The sequence below is a fragment of the Nanorana parkeri genome, unplaced genomic scaffold (genome assembly GCF_000935625.1).
Source record: "Nanorana parkeri isolate BGI_ZX_2015 unplaced genomic scaffold, ASM93562v1 scaffold88, whole genome shotgun sequence".
Classification (NCBI taxonomy): domain Eukaryota; kingdom Metazoa; phylum Chordata; class Amphibia; order Anura; family Dicroglossidae; genus Nanorana; species Nanorana parkeri.
Window position 1 is genome coordinate 304,057 of NW_017306356.1, and position 14,467 is coordinate 318,523.

The window sequence follows — 14,467 nt, forward strand, 5'->3', positions numbered from 1 at the left end:
CTAGTTTGTATTGAGGTTGTAGTCCATCACAGGAGCAAGCTTGGAGCGGTGGAAGTAAAAAAAAAAAAAAAAAAAAAAAAAAGCGGGGGGGGGGGGGTTGTGTGATCAATTTGGGTCAATTTACCAGCTGAAGCCCTTAAAAGGAACATCAGTCATCTCACAGTCTATTTAGGACTCTTTTTTTAAAAAAATAGACTCCTAAATAGACTGTGAAATGACTGATGTTCCTTTTAAAAGGGGCTTCAGCTGGTGAATTGACCCAAATTGATCCTCCAAACCCAAACCCCCTCTTTTTTTTTTTTAAGCAAAAGGAGGAAGAGTGCATCATACAGCAGAGACATTTGTTTACCTCCTTCTGTTCCGAGCAGGAGTGTTACATCTTTCCCCTGAGAAGTGGTGCTGATTGGGTCGAGCCGAAGGAGGCCGCCTATTTGACGTCATCTCCCATGGTCGCATTGGCGGTGATGGTGCAGGAGATGGGTTTGTGTAATCAAAAACCGAATTAGATAATCGCTGTCTTTTTGGGCTGGGACTGTCTTCGTTCTGAAAAGGGAAGAAGTGCAAATGATTAAAACAAGGAAGTCTACAAATTCCCATTTCTAGGTTCACAAATTCCACTGCCTATGCATTGAATCCATATTGCAATAAAAGCAGGTTCATGACCAAATAACATAGAATGGAAAAAAGTCCTACAGGTACAATAACTCAAAACAGGACACAGTTACATAGTTAGTCAGGTTGAAAAAAACACAAGGCCATCGAGTCCAACCTATAGACACACTGAGGGGAATTTATTTAAAACTGGAGCAGACACAATCTGGAGCAGCTGTGCACGGCGAACAATCAGCTTCTCTCTCATCTTAAAATCTTAACTGAACTGTAGAAGCTGATTGGTTGCCCTGGGCAACTGCTCCAGATTTTGATTATTATTTGATTATTTATAAGTATAGATTACACATTTAAGAACATTACATAACGTTACCACGCAACTGTAGCAGAAGGAAGCTCACACAGCCATATGATGGCTATAGAAGGAATATAGAAGGTTATGGACAAGGGTGCACTTTAAAGAAAGAAAAAATGTTACAATGCGTTACAGTAATGCTAGCGTTGTGTTGCCATTCATTTTGAATGGCACCCCAATATACTAAGGCAATGCAACTCTAACGATCATGCATTGCAGCACACCACAAAAGATAGGTAATGCACTACTGTGCACTGGTGTGCTGCATTTTCAAAAATGGAGTGTCCATTTTTCAGGACATTGTGCTACATTGCCAACCCATTAAATGTGGGCACCTGAAAAGCACGTTGACATAAACCAGGACACCAAGGTTTAAATGGGCCCTAAATGTTAATAGCAAAGCCATAAAAGAAGAGAGCAGCAGTTGTGGACCAGGAGAAACCAGTAATTACTGGCATGACTTCCTATCATCTTATAAGAAATAAAAAAAGTTATTTCAATTTGTGATTTTTAAAAAAAGGTTTTAGCCCTCGTTCACACCTGAACGTTTTGTAGCGTGTTCTACGCTTGACGAACGCTGTCCAAAACGCTCAAAAATATAAATCCCATTGTATTCAATGGTCTCGTTCCCACCTTGGCATATTTCCGCCCATCCCTAACGCGCTACAAAGCGGTACATGTACTACTTTGGGCCGTTTTGTTGCGCGTTTCCATTGGGATACAGCCCAAGTAGCCTTCGGGGTCACGCGACTTTACCGCAAACCGCGGTAAGACGTGCATATGCAATACGCCTAGGTGTGAATGAGACCTTAGTGGTGGTGCTAGCAGAATACAAAAGCCACCTATAAAGAGACACATTTCCTGAAAAACTTGATTCGGTTTTCAAAAGAAATGAAATCAGGCTTTGTTTTCTTCCAACATGAACAGAGCCTACATGCATGAGGATATAGATATAGATATAGATATAGATATAGATATAGATATATAAAAAACACACACACACACACACACACACAGGTATATCTATCTGCCTTGCATCTGACATAACTGCTCTAAAAATGTACAGGCAACATGAAGAAATTACGCAAAGCACAGCAATCTCATCAAAGTTACTCAAATTGAATTTTCAACACCATTTGCATGTCAAAGCCAGAACACTACATGAACTTCTTTTAAATACAAATTGTGTTATGCAAACACCAATTCAGGACCTTTGAATTCCAAAAAAAACGGTTTGCATTTCCCTTTTCCGTTCCTCTGAAAGAAAATGCATCAATCCAATTTAAATTCAGCTACCACTGAAACAAAGAAGGGTAAGTGTGTGTTTAGATGCTACATCATGAAGACAAATTTTTCAATTAAAAAGTAACCTCCCAGAACTGGGCCAAATGGCAGAAGGTTCAAGCGCTTGAATATAGATGAAGATGTCAGAGAAAGCACAGGATTAAGACACCATCTGCAGTCTGGCAAAACACACACACAAAAAAAGGGGATATTTGTACTTGCAACAACATTTTTCGGTCAGCCCGTTAAGAGACACAGGACTCAGTCATTCTTAGGCAAATGGGTTATACTGCTGTAATCAGGCGGTTGTGACACAGGCAAAAAAATAAAATAAAATTTTAGGCCAACACCTGTGTAACCCCACTGTAAAGCCTCGGTTTTGTAAGTTAACAGCACATGAGGCCAAGGACATTGAGAGGCACAGGCCCACGTCCTCTAATGACTTTTACAGCAAGGCCACCACCTACAATTGGTGGGGAAAAAAATTTCAGCACAAGGGGCGAAGGGGTTTCTGCTCAGTTAGATCAGTCAGGGTATGGAACTCGCTGCCATATGCTGAAAGTGTTGAATCGTTCAAGAGGCGATTGGATGATTTCATCAGGGACCGTAATATTCAATACTTTGTAACTATGCAAGTCCAAAAATCACCCATTGATGGACACAGGACTTTAGTAATTCTTGGATAAATGGAATGTCCAAAAAAGCAGTCCAAGTGAGGGGTTGAAAACAAGTCCCTGAGAGATTCAAAGGGCTGTGGAATTCATAGAACAAAAGTATCTAAAGGGATCAACACCAAACGAAGGCTAGAAGTACCAGGTTCAATCAAATATGGCAATGCCATTATTCGGCGGGCGCATGATGTTAGGTCTTTGGAGCAGTGAGTAGCATCAAAGGTCAACCTGGTGCTCCAGACCAAGACAGGTAATCACTAGTAAGGGGAAACTTCTACCTGAAAAAAAATATTAGCCTCAACAAGGTGGATGACAACCAAATCATCCACTATAAGGAAAAAACAGTGAACAGTGGAGGGGGAAAATTATATTTATATATATACATATACATATACATATACATATACACACATATATATAATTTTCAGATACAGAAATCACATGCTAAGGTGGTCAACAAGCAATGTTAATACAGTGAAGGCTTACACCTAGTATATAACCCATTGACTTCTGGGAAAGAAGCATGAACAGAAAATGTTTGTCTAGAAAAAAAGACCAACAGCCAGAGGCTTAAGTAGAACTCCTAAAAGAGGTAACTTTAGGAGGTCAAGAATCAGAAGGCTGTTACCATAGACAAGTAGTTAGTAACATATAGCCAATCCAAACAGAAAGGAGGAAAAAGACTTTAAAGCTAGGAAAACCAAAAAAGAGTAATAACCTGGAGTCCTAGTAGAGGGTGGAATGATCAACAACACCTATAGTAAAAAAAAAAATAAGTAGGCAGGAGGAGTAAGGATAAATCATAACACACCCTGGCATACAAGGACAGCAAGAACTGGTCCTTGACGATCATGTGGGCAACGAGATTCCTCAGGAATGAAGAGATAGTCTACAACAGGGGTGCCCACAATTTTTGTGTTAAGATCTACCTTTTCAAACGACGAGATACATGAGATCTACCAACGAAAAAAAAAAACTCTTGCTCTTTCTCTCCTGGCTGTCTCCCCTCGCTCTCTTGGCTGTCTCCCCTCGCTCTCTTGGCCGTCTCTCCCGCCTGTCATTCCTTGTTTTTTCTCCTGGCTGTCTCTTCCTGCTCCCTTTCCTGGCCATCTTTCCTCCCTCTCTCAGCTGGCTGTCTCCCCTCGCTCTCTCTCCTGGCTCACCTTGCTGTATTTTGCAACAGGCTGCGGAAACTAATATTCTTTGATGTAATACATAGCACATCAACCACCAGAAAGGTGCCAGGGAGCTTGGCTCAGCAGACTCAGGCTAATAGGTAACCATGTGTGCACAGCTAAATAAATATACCAAAATGGAATAAAGGGGCCGCCATTCACACCCTTTGTGATCTACCAGCATCAGCTTTGAGAGCTACTGGTAGATCACGATCTACCTAATGGGCACCCCTGGTCTACATGTAGGTGTGGGATGCGATATTGGAATCCTATTCTGCATCTAAGATATCTTGTGTTCAAGCAGGCACACCTCAATGAAACACCTACCCTATAAAAAAAAGTCAATCAAATGTTGATTAACTTCAAAAAAGTGAGTTTTTAATTCTGGTGAGCTTTGCAAGGTGTTTGCTGTTCCATGGAGGAAGCATTCAGTGTGGCTCTTTTTGAACAAAAAAATAATAGATGGCTTTTCAATATACAGTAGTTTCAGCAGATCAGAAGAGATCCTGAAGGAACCATTAGCTACAGCAAGCATACTATGTCCTCAATAATTTACACTCAGCAATCAGCTGATTGCAAAGTGTTTGTACCCGCTCTCCGTCCTGACCTGCCTGTCACAGGTGCCGATGTGGGAGGAGAGCTCGGTCTCCTTTGACACCGACAGCCGTCTCCTCAGTCACTCTCCAACCCTTAGTCTCTGCCCATCCCAGGAGGCCGAGGGAGGGGGCGAAAAAGATGGGCCCAGCCTGGCCTCCGGGCAGTTTTTTTCATACCCGCTACCACCCTGCTCTGTGTCAGAGGGGATAGAGAGCAGCGCCCAGCAGGGAGGAGAGAAACTGGATATACACCGCAATTTTGGCCAAGAAATGGCAATTTGGGCATTTTGACCAAAGTGTCATTTTCGGCAGACGAAATGTTGGTGCATCCATAAATACAACCATAACATGGAATAGTATGCAAAATTATTAAAAAGACCTTTCCACCAACTTTAGATATTGCTGTGAATGCCTACTTGCAGGGTGCTTCCCTTCCAAAAATTATTTGGTAATCACATGAGTCTTCTTTCTGGAGTAGCCAAATATTCTTGCAAGTTCAATTCCCTAGCAGAGTGCGTTGAATACACAATTTAATCCCAATGGGAGATTTTACTTGAAATGAATGGTCTGTCGACAAGTTTTAGGCTTGTTAAATGTTCCCACTCACATTGCAGAACTTATAAATTGCTGCATACATTTGTAAGTGCTTTATACTTAAAGAAAATCCTACCTAACTACGTAAAGTAACTATGTAATGTTAAGGAGGGGGCTGTGGGAAGTTGTGTTTACTCTAATTAACCCTTTACAGTTTTAAACTAGATATGAACACTGTCCTAACAAAGGGTTAAACACTTAGAAGCATTGTATTTTAATAAGCTCAGTCTGACCCTTTGCTTGTCCCTCTACTTTCACACTGCTCAGAGTAACCTGCAGAGGTCTTCACCACAGAAACAGCAAAAAAAGGTTTGGCTATTTACAGAGTGATTGGGGGCAGGAGGGGCGTGGCGGTGCACTGAACAGAAAGGCACCGTAGCCATGCACTCCGGCCGCAATGTGATCGGCCGCACGGGAATGCAAAGCACATCAATGTCTGTGGTCTGGTCAGAAAAAAAAATGCTGCCAGCAATATCCTTTCTGACTGGACCGCAGGCATTGATGTGCCATGCGTTCCAGTGCGGCTGATCAAATTACGGCGCCATTCACCGCCACGCCCTCTCCCGCCCCACAACAAAGTGAGCTGGCCGCAATGCGATCCAGTTTTTTTTCCCCACCATAATCGAGCCGGAACGCACTGAGGCTGGTGTGAACTAGCCCTGAAGGTGGTGACACTGCATTCAAAGCCGTGCAGAGCGAAGCAAAGCTGTGAGACACAGAGCTTTGCATGCAGTGTGTGAGTTGAGTGCAGCCACATAAGACTGCATCTTCAGCCAATTGGCCGGCGCATAACAATTGGATGCACTTTGCATCGTGAAGTGTGGGTTTATACGCGCGAGCAGATTGGCTGAAGATGACATTTTTCATCTCGGCAAGCTGGCGTGCGGGAGAGAAAAATGACATCACACTGCATGTGACGGCAGCGCGTCGCTGCTTTTGCGTGCAGTGTGTCACAGCCTTTACCTTTTGGTTAAGAAACAGCAATACAATTGTGTATGAGGTTCTAAACCTTCCTCCACCTAAACTTCAGAAATAATGTCTAACGCTGCATTACAAAAAACCTCAAATGTGCACTAAATAAAAACATTATTTTGTTTTAATTGAAACAAACCTGCTGTCCGCTGCATTCCAAATGTGACATCTAGAAAAACCACAGAGCAACCCATAAGCATTAAGAAAAGAACGGGCGGTGTTTGATTGAAAGCTTTACTAAGAGCTTGTAGTTTGATCATCATTACGTTTCGTAATAGCAAGAAATCACCAATATAAAACATGTTCCCGACATTCTACCTGGTGTATTTCTTTTAAAGTAAACCTGTCATGGGAAAAATGTCACCAGCATATATAAAAACATGCCAGAATAAAAATAGAGGAGCCGCCCTTTGATGTCTTGCTTTTTAAGCAGCCTGTAGAACATCATTATCTTTCGCCTAAGTCGCTGACCTGTGATATTCATGTGTATGAGGCATCAGGGCACCTGATATGCACACATTTCTTTTATACAATGCCTCAAAGAAATTCAATGAAATCCCTAAAGCATAAGCAGATTAAATTAAAAACTGTTTTCCAAAAACATTTAAATACAAAAAAAACAAAGGATTCCTAAATTATTATTATTATAGGTTATCTAAAGTGAGCAGAAGAAGCTGCCTGCACTTTAGCTAAAACCATGGACAGAAGCATCAAAGATGGGGTGAATCACTCAGATTTATTCCCTTGCGTGGGTAAATTTCAGTTACAGCTATTGAGCTCTGTAAACAGGAAAATTTATACAAACCATATAGGGGCACATTAATGCATCAGTGAATGCGATTCAAAAATTCATATGAGGTTAATCGTTCCCTTTAATATGAGAAAAAAAAAAGACCCCACACCAGGAAGATCACATTCATGGCTTTATTAATACACCCCATTCCCTTTAAGCAAAGCCAATAATGTCCAAGCCTACAGCAGTCTCAGAGTATCCCCAATTTAAACAAAAGTTTATGTAAATGAGGTGAAAAAACATATTTGCTATGAACAGGGCTAAACAAATCCCAGGCGCAAGGAGGCCAACGCTTCTTAAACATGACAATTGACACCTAACTTGGGAGGTTTTTATTCTAGTAGTCAATGGTGCGGACTCCTAAAAGAAATCCTGCTGGATTCGGAATTGGACAGACTGGCTGCTAAATTCAGGGAGTTCAAACTTAGAGGGAAACATTTTTTTTTTTAAATGAATGCAAGTACCTTAAAAAGGAGAACTATGAGGTGAGTGCTTTTCACTCACCTCATAGTTCTAGCCGACCTGTGACAATGAGACTGTCACAGGTCGACTTAGTAGATCGGGAGGTGAGCGAACGCATACCGGCGTTCGCTCACCTCTCGATCCTGTCACAGCTCTCTGCCGTGACAGCGGAGGGGCTGGATTCCCCCCTCCCCACCAGCGCTGCTAATTGGCGGGATCCGCTTCAGCGTCTCAGTACACTGCGAGCTCACGGTGTACTGTGGCGTCTCAGTATACGGAGCTTAGGGTGATGGGCTTAGGACGCTAGTTTGTGTCCTCCCGTTACCCTAAGGAGAACTATGGGGAAAAGCCTTAACCCCATAGTTCTCCTTTAACCACTCTCCTGGCTCACCTTGCTGTATTTTGCAACAGGCTGCGGAAACTAATATTCTTTGATGTAATACATAGCACATCAACCACCAGAAAGGTGCCAGGGAGCTTGGCTCAGCAGACTCAGGCTAATAGGTAACCATGTGTGCACAGCTAAATAAATATACCAAAATGGAATAAAGGGGCCGCCATTCACACCCTTTGTGATCTACCAGCATCAGCTTTGAGAGCTACTGGTAGATCACGATCTACCTAATGGGCACCCCTGGTCTACATGTAGGTGTGGGATGCGATATTGGAATCCTATTCTGCATCTAAGATATCTTGTGTTCAAGCAGGCACACCTCAATGAAACACCTACCCTATAAAAAAAAGTCAATCAAATGTTGATTAACTTCAAAAAAGTGAGTTTTTAATTCTGGTGAGCTTTGCAAGGTGTTTGCTGTTCCATGGAGGAAGCATTCAGTGTGGCTCTTTTTGAACAAAAAAATAATAGATGGCTTTTCAATATACAGTAGTTTCAGCAGATCAGAAGAGATCCTGAAGGAACCATTAGCTACAGCAAGCATACTATGTCCTCAATAATTTACACTCAGCAATCAGCTGATTGCAAAGTGTTTGTACCCGCTCTCCGTCCTGACCTGCCTGTCACAGGTGCCGATGTGGGAGGAGAGCTCGGTCTCCTTTGACACCGACAGCCGTCTCCTCAGTCACTCTCCAACCCTTAGTCTCTGCCCATCCCAGGAGGCCGAGGGAGGGGGCGAAAAAGATGGGCCCAGCCTGGCCTCCGGGCAGTTTTTTTCATACCCGCTACCACCCTGCTCTGTGTCAGAGGGGATAGAGAGCAGCGCCCAGCAGGGAGGAGAGAAACTGGATATACACCGCAATTTTGGCCAAGAAATGGCAATTTGGGCATTTTGACCAAAGTGTCATTTTCGGCAGACGAAATGTTGGTGCATCCATAAATACAACCATAACATGGAATAGTATGCAAAATTATTAAAAAGACCTTTCCACCAACTTTAGATATTGCTGTGAATGCCTACTTGCAGGGTGCTTCCCTTCCAAAAATTATTTGGTAATCACATGAGTCTTCTTTCTGGAGTAGCCAAATATTCTTGCAAGTTCAATTCCCTAGCAGAGTGCGTTGAATACACAATTTAATCCCAATGGGAGATTTTACTTGAAATGAATGGTCTGTCGACAAGTTTTAGGCTTGTTAAATGTTCCCACTCACATTGCAGAACTTATAAATTGCTGCATACATTTGTAAGTGCTTTATACTTAAAGAAAATCCTACCTAACTACGTAAAGTAACTATGTAATGTTAAGGAGGGGGCTGTGGGAAGTTGTGTTTACTCTAATTAACCCTTTACAGTTTTAAACTAGATATGAACACTGTCCTAACAAAGGGTTAAACACTTAGAAGCATTGTATTTTAATAAGCTCAGTCTGACCCTTTGCTTGTCCCTCTACTTTCACACTGCTCAGAGTAACCTGCAGAGGTCTTCACCACAGAAACAGCAAAAAAAGGTTTGGCTATTTACAGAGTGATTGGGGGCAGGAGGGGCGTGGCGGTGCACTGAACAGAAAGGCACCGTAGCCATGCACTCCGGCCGCAATGTGATCGGCCGCACGGGAATGCAAAGCACATCAATGTCTGTGGTCTGGTCAGAAAAAAAAATGCTGCCAGCAATATCCTTTCTGACTGGACCGCAGGCATTGATGTGCCATGCGTTCCAGTGCGGCTGATCAAATTACGGCGCCATTCACCGCCACGCCCTCTCCCGCCCCACAACAAAGTGAGCTGGCCGCAATGCGATCCAGTTTTTTTTCCCCACCATAATCGAGCCGGAACGCACTGAGGCTGGTGTGAACTAGCCCTGAAGGTGGTGACACTGCATTCAAAGCCGTGCAGAGCGAAGCAAAGCTGTGAGACACAGAGCTTTGCATGCAGTGTGTGAGTTGAGTGCAGCCACATAAGACTGCATCTTCAGCCAATTGGCCGGCGCATAACAATTGGATGCACTTTGCATCGTGAAGTGTGGGTTTATACGCGCGAGCAGATTGGCTGAAGATGACATTTTTCATCTCGGCAAGCTGGCGTGCGGGAGAGAAAAATGACATCACACTGCATGTGACGGCAGCGCGTCGCTGCTTTTGCGTGCAGTGTGTCACAGCCTTTACCTTTTGGTTAAGAAACAGCAATACAATTGTGTATGAGGTTCTAAACCTTCCTCCACCTAAACTTCAGAAATAATGTCTAACGCTGCATTACAAAAAACCTCAAATGTGCACTAAATAAAAACATTATTTTGTTTTAATTGAAACAAACCTGCTGTCCGCTGCATTCCAAATGTGACATCTAGAAAAACCACAGAGCAACCCATAAGCATTAAGAAAAGAACGGGCGGTGTTTGATTGAAAGCTTTACTAAGAGCTTGTAGTTTGATCATCATTACGTTTCGTAATAGCAAGAAATCACCAATATAAAACATGTTCCCGACATTCTACCTGGTGTATTTCTTTTAAAGTAAACCTGTCATGGGAAAAATGTCACCAGCATATATAAAAACATGCCAGAATAAAAATAGAGGAGCCGCCCTTTGATGTCTTGCTTTTTAAGCAGCCTGTAGAACATCATTATCTTTCGCCTAAGTCGCTGACCTGTGATATTCATGTGTATGAGGCATCAGGGCACCTGATATGCACACATTTCTTTTATACAATGCCTCAAAGAAATTCAATGAAATCCCTAAAGCATAAGCAGATTAAATTAAAAACTGTTTTCCAAAAACATTTAAATACAAAAAAAACAAAGGATTCCTAAATTATTATTATTATAGGTTATCTAAAGTGAGCAGAAGAAGCTGCCTGCACTTTAGCTAAAACCATGGACAGAAGCATCAAAGATGGGGTGAATCACTCAGATTTATTCCCTTGCGTGGGTAAATTTCAGTTACAGCTATTGAGCTCTGTAAACAGGAAAATTTATACAAACCATATAGGGGCACATTAATGCATCAGTGAATGCGATTCAAAAATTCATATGAGGTTAATCGTTCCCTTTAATATGAGAAAAAAAAAAGACCCCACACCAGGAAGATCACATTCATGGCTTTATTAATACACCCCATTCCCTTTAAGCAAAGCCAATAATGTCCAAGCCTACAGCAGTCTCAGAGTATCCCCAATTTAAACAAAAGTTTATGTAAATGAGGTGAAAAAACATATTTGCTATGAACAGGGCTAAACAAATCCCAGGCGCAAGGAGGCCAACGCTTCTTAAACATGACAATTGACACCTAACTTGGGAGGTTTTTATTCTAGTAGTCAATGGTGCGGACTCCTAAAAGAAATCCTGCTGGATTCGGAATTGGACAGACTGGCTGCTAAATTCAGGGAGTTCAAACTTAGAGGGAAACATTTTTTTTTTTAAATGAATGCAAGTACCTTAAAAAGGAGAACTATGAGGTGAGTGCTTTTCACTCACCTCATAGTTCTAGCCGACCTGTGACAATGAGACTGTCACAGGTCGACTTAGTAGATCGGGAGGTGAGCGAACGCATACCGGCGTTCGCTCACCTCTCGATCCTGTCACAGCTCTCTGCCGTGACAGCGGAGGGGCTGGATTCCCCCCTCCCCACCAGCGCTGCTAATTGGCGGGATCCGCTTCAGCGTCTCAGTACACTGCGAGCTCACGGTGTACTGTGGCGTCTCAGTATACGGAGCTTAGGGTGATGGGCTTAGGACGCTAGTTTGTGTCCTCCCGTTACCCTAAGGAGAACTATGGGGAAAAGCCTTAACCCCATAGTTCTCCTTTAACCATTAACAAAAATGTATCCCATTTGTGTATCACTCAGCTGTAGATCCTCAATCATCTCTGAATTGGTGCTGACACTGTCCTTCCTTCTGGATGGTGACTACTTTTGTTTCCCATGGTCCCCGTGTGTGTTGTAAAGCAGCCACCGCTATAAGCTCGCTCCCATGATATACTACAACCTTACATTTTAGTTTACCTATTTGTATTGAGATTGTAGCCCATCACAGGAGTGAGCTTGGAGCTTGACTACAACACACACAGGGATCATGTGGAACAAAAGTATCCCCCCTCCAGAAGGAAGGACAATGTCAGCACCAATTCAGAGATGATTTGAGGATCTACAAGTGAGTGATACACAAATAAGATACATTTTAATAATAGTTAAAAAGGTACTTGAATTTTTAAAGATTTGACTGAGTTTAGTGTCACTTTAAGAAGAAAAAAAAAAAAATTGACACCTATTGCATTCAGCTGCTGACAAAACCAGAAACTCGTGTGGACTGTGTATATGTTCTGATATACAGTGAAGAACAATCATGTTAAGAGACTCCAGAGCGAATAAACAGATCCAACAAATTACTACGCATTTGTTCATACATAAAATTTAAAAAAAATATTTAAAAGTGGCTGCCAAGAAGAACATTTTTAGACCTGCATTTTGCAGCTAAACACGTCAAATGGATTATTGCAGTGTACAGCCAAGTCTAGACAATACTGTCGAGATCCACCCAGCTGTGTGAGTGACAGGCAGAGCCAGCTGTACCCGCCCCCTCCCCCCGTTCGTTCCGCCAGTCAGCGCTGAAGGATCGGAGTGGGGAGGGGGGAATCCGTGCGAGGAGCTGTGACTTACAGTCACTGCATGGATATATCGAGAAGTGAGCGAGCGACAAAGCAAAGTGTGATCACTCACTTTGCTAAATTGCAAAGAGGATACAGTTATTGAAGTCACGAGGTCTTCACCAAAACAAGGGGAAAGGGAAACCAAAATTACTTACATAAGCCTCTGCGAGATGGGAAGCACTAATCTAAAAATATATTTTCCCAATGTAAACTTACCAGCAGAAGGTTTGGACAGAGGGGGGGGGGGGGATAAATAAAATAAAATACTGCTTCAGAAAATATAGTTTCCAGCTAAGGTGCATAAAAGAAAGCGTAATACAAGCCGGCTTCACACTGTATGCTTGTAATGTATCCAAGACTTTCAAGCAACATGTATAAATAATGAGCTCAAGTAACTTATACTCCTCAGAAGGCACATGAGACAAATACACGACTGGATAAGGGTAGATCGCAGAAGGTTAGTTAAAAGGTAGAAGATCTGTTTAAAATGCATCTAGAGTAAATCGCTATTACATGCTTCATGTCATGAGTATTGTTTACTTGAAGGGAAATAAAACAAAAACCATAGACACACATCTGTGACATCAGCTGAGGAACAGTGTAAACATTTCAGGCAATTGTTAAACCTATGGACAAGACATTTGGAGTGTGCAATGTCAGAATCAAAAACCACTCTACTATGAATGGATTTGTGCGCACACAAAGTAAAACAAAACCTTAGTAATTCTGCTGCCATTACAAAGCGAGCACTACTTTATGGAATAGCCACTCAGGACATGAGAACTAAAGAGCCTAATTATATGTCTAGCACATGAATAAATTTTCATTATTTGTAAATAGACAACGTAAACCAACCAAATCTGGGAGTTCAATTACCATTATAATACTAAAAACAGAAATGTACGTACGTGTGTGTACACACACACTTTGTATGGGAATATTCCTGGTGCATGCGTTTTAAATGACAGTGATTCATTCGCAAACCAGTAAATATTTGGTGAAAGTCACATTCACTGCTTTATAAAACAATATACGTCTCATAGCGAGAGAGACAACATTGGACAAATTTTAACAGACCATTACACTAGCCGACCATGACCAAATCCGCCAAGCAACAGACTCAAGCCCTGAAGAACTCCAGACAGTTATAATATTAACCCGTGCCTACCCCCACACTGCAAACGTTAACTACTTATTTTGGTCTATGTGCTCATACATACATCTCAGTCCCACCGGGATGCTAGACCAGTCACCACAGCCTCTTCTCCCCAGAGCTCTGGTGGTCTGAGCCCTGCAGACATCATCACGTGTAATACAAGTCCTCCCCTGGGCTCCAGAAGTCTAAAGACCACTGATGTCATCACTAGGGATGCAGCTAACGATTATTTTCATACTCAATTATTAACTTTGATGAATCGGAACAGTTGCACAGTAGCGCAGTGGTTAGCCTTGCAGCACTAAGTGGGCCCGGCTGTAATTGAGGTTTTGCCCAGGACACTTTGCATGTTCTCCCTGTGCCTCCATGGGTACTCTGGTCTAGGGCTGCAGCTAACGATTATTTTGATTAAAAAAAATAAATCGATTAGTTAGCCGATTATTAACTCTGATTAAATCGATTAGATTAAAAAAACAGACATTTAAAATACACAAATGCAGCATTACAGACAAACTTACTTCAGAAGAAAGTGGAATGCAAGTTTTTTTAACCTCTTGCCGTCCGCCCGTAGTAAAAAAACGGACGGACGGCACTGCAGCATCTGCGGGTTGCCGTCTCCAGACGGCAATTTTTTTCTGCTCGCGCGCGCCCCCTAGCGGGCACGCACGGGCAGAAAAGACCCGCTAAATGCACACACCCGTTACCGGGTGTTTCACATATAGGCGATCGGCGGGTCCATAGCCCGCCGATCGCCTATATGTGCTCGTT

The 14,467-nt window shown here is 42.5% G+C and overlaps 1 protein-coding gene across 1 annotated transcript in view; it reads right to left on the reverse strand.

Moving 5' to 3' along the window:
- Positions 1-14,467, reverse strand: part of RNF38 (ring finger protein 38) — a 227,031-nt gene that overhangs the window by 20,132 nt on the left and 192,432 nt on the right. The window contains exon 3 of the mRNA XM_018552449.1: positions 350-543. Within this exon, the coding sequence (XP_018407951.1) occupies positions 350-543 (194 nt within the window). The remainder of the gene's footprint in view (positions 1-349; positions 544-14,467) is intronic.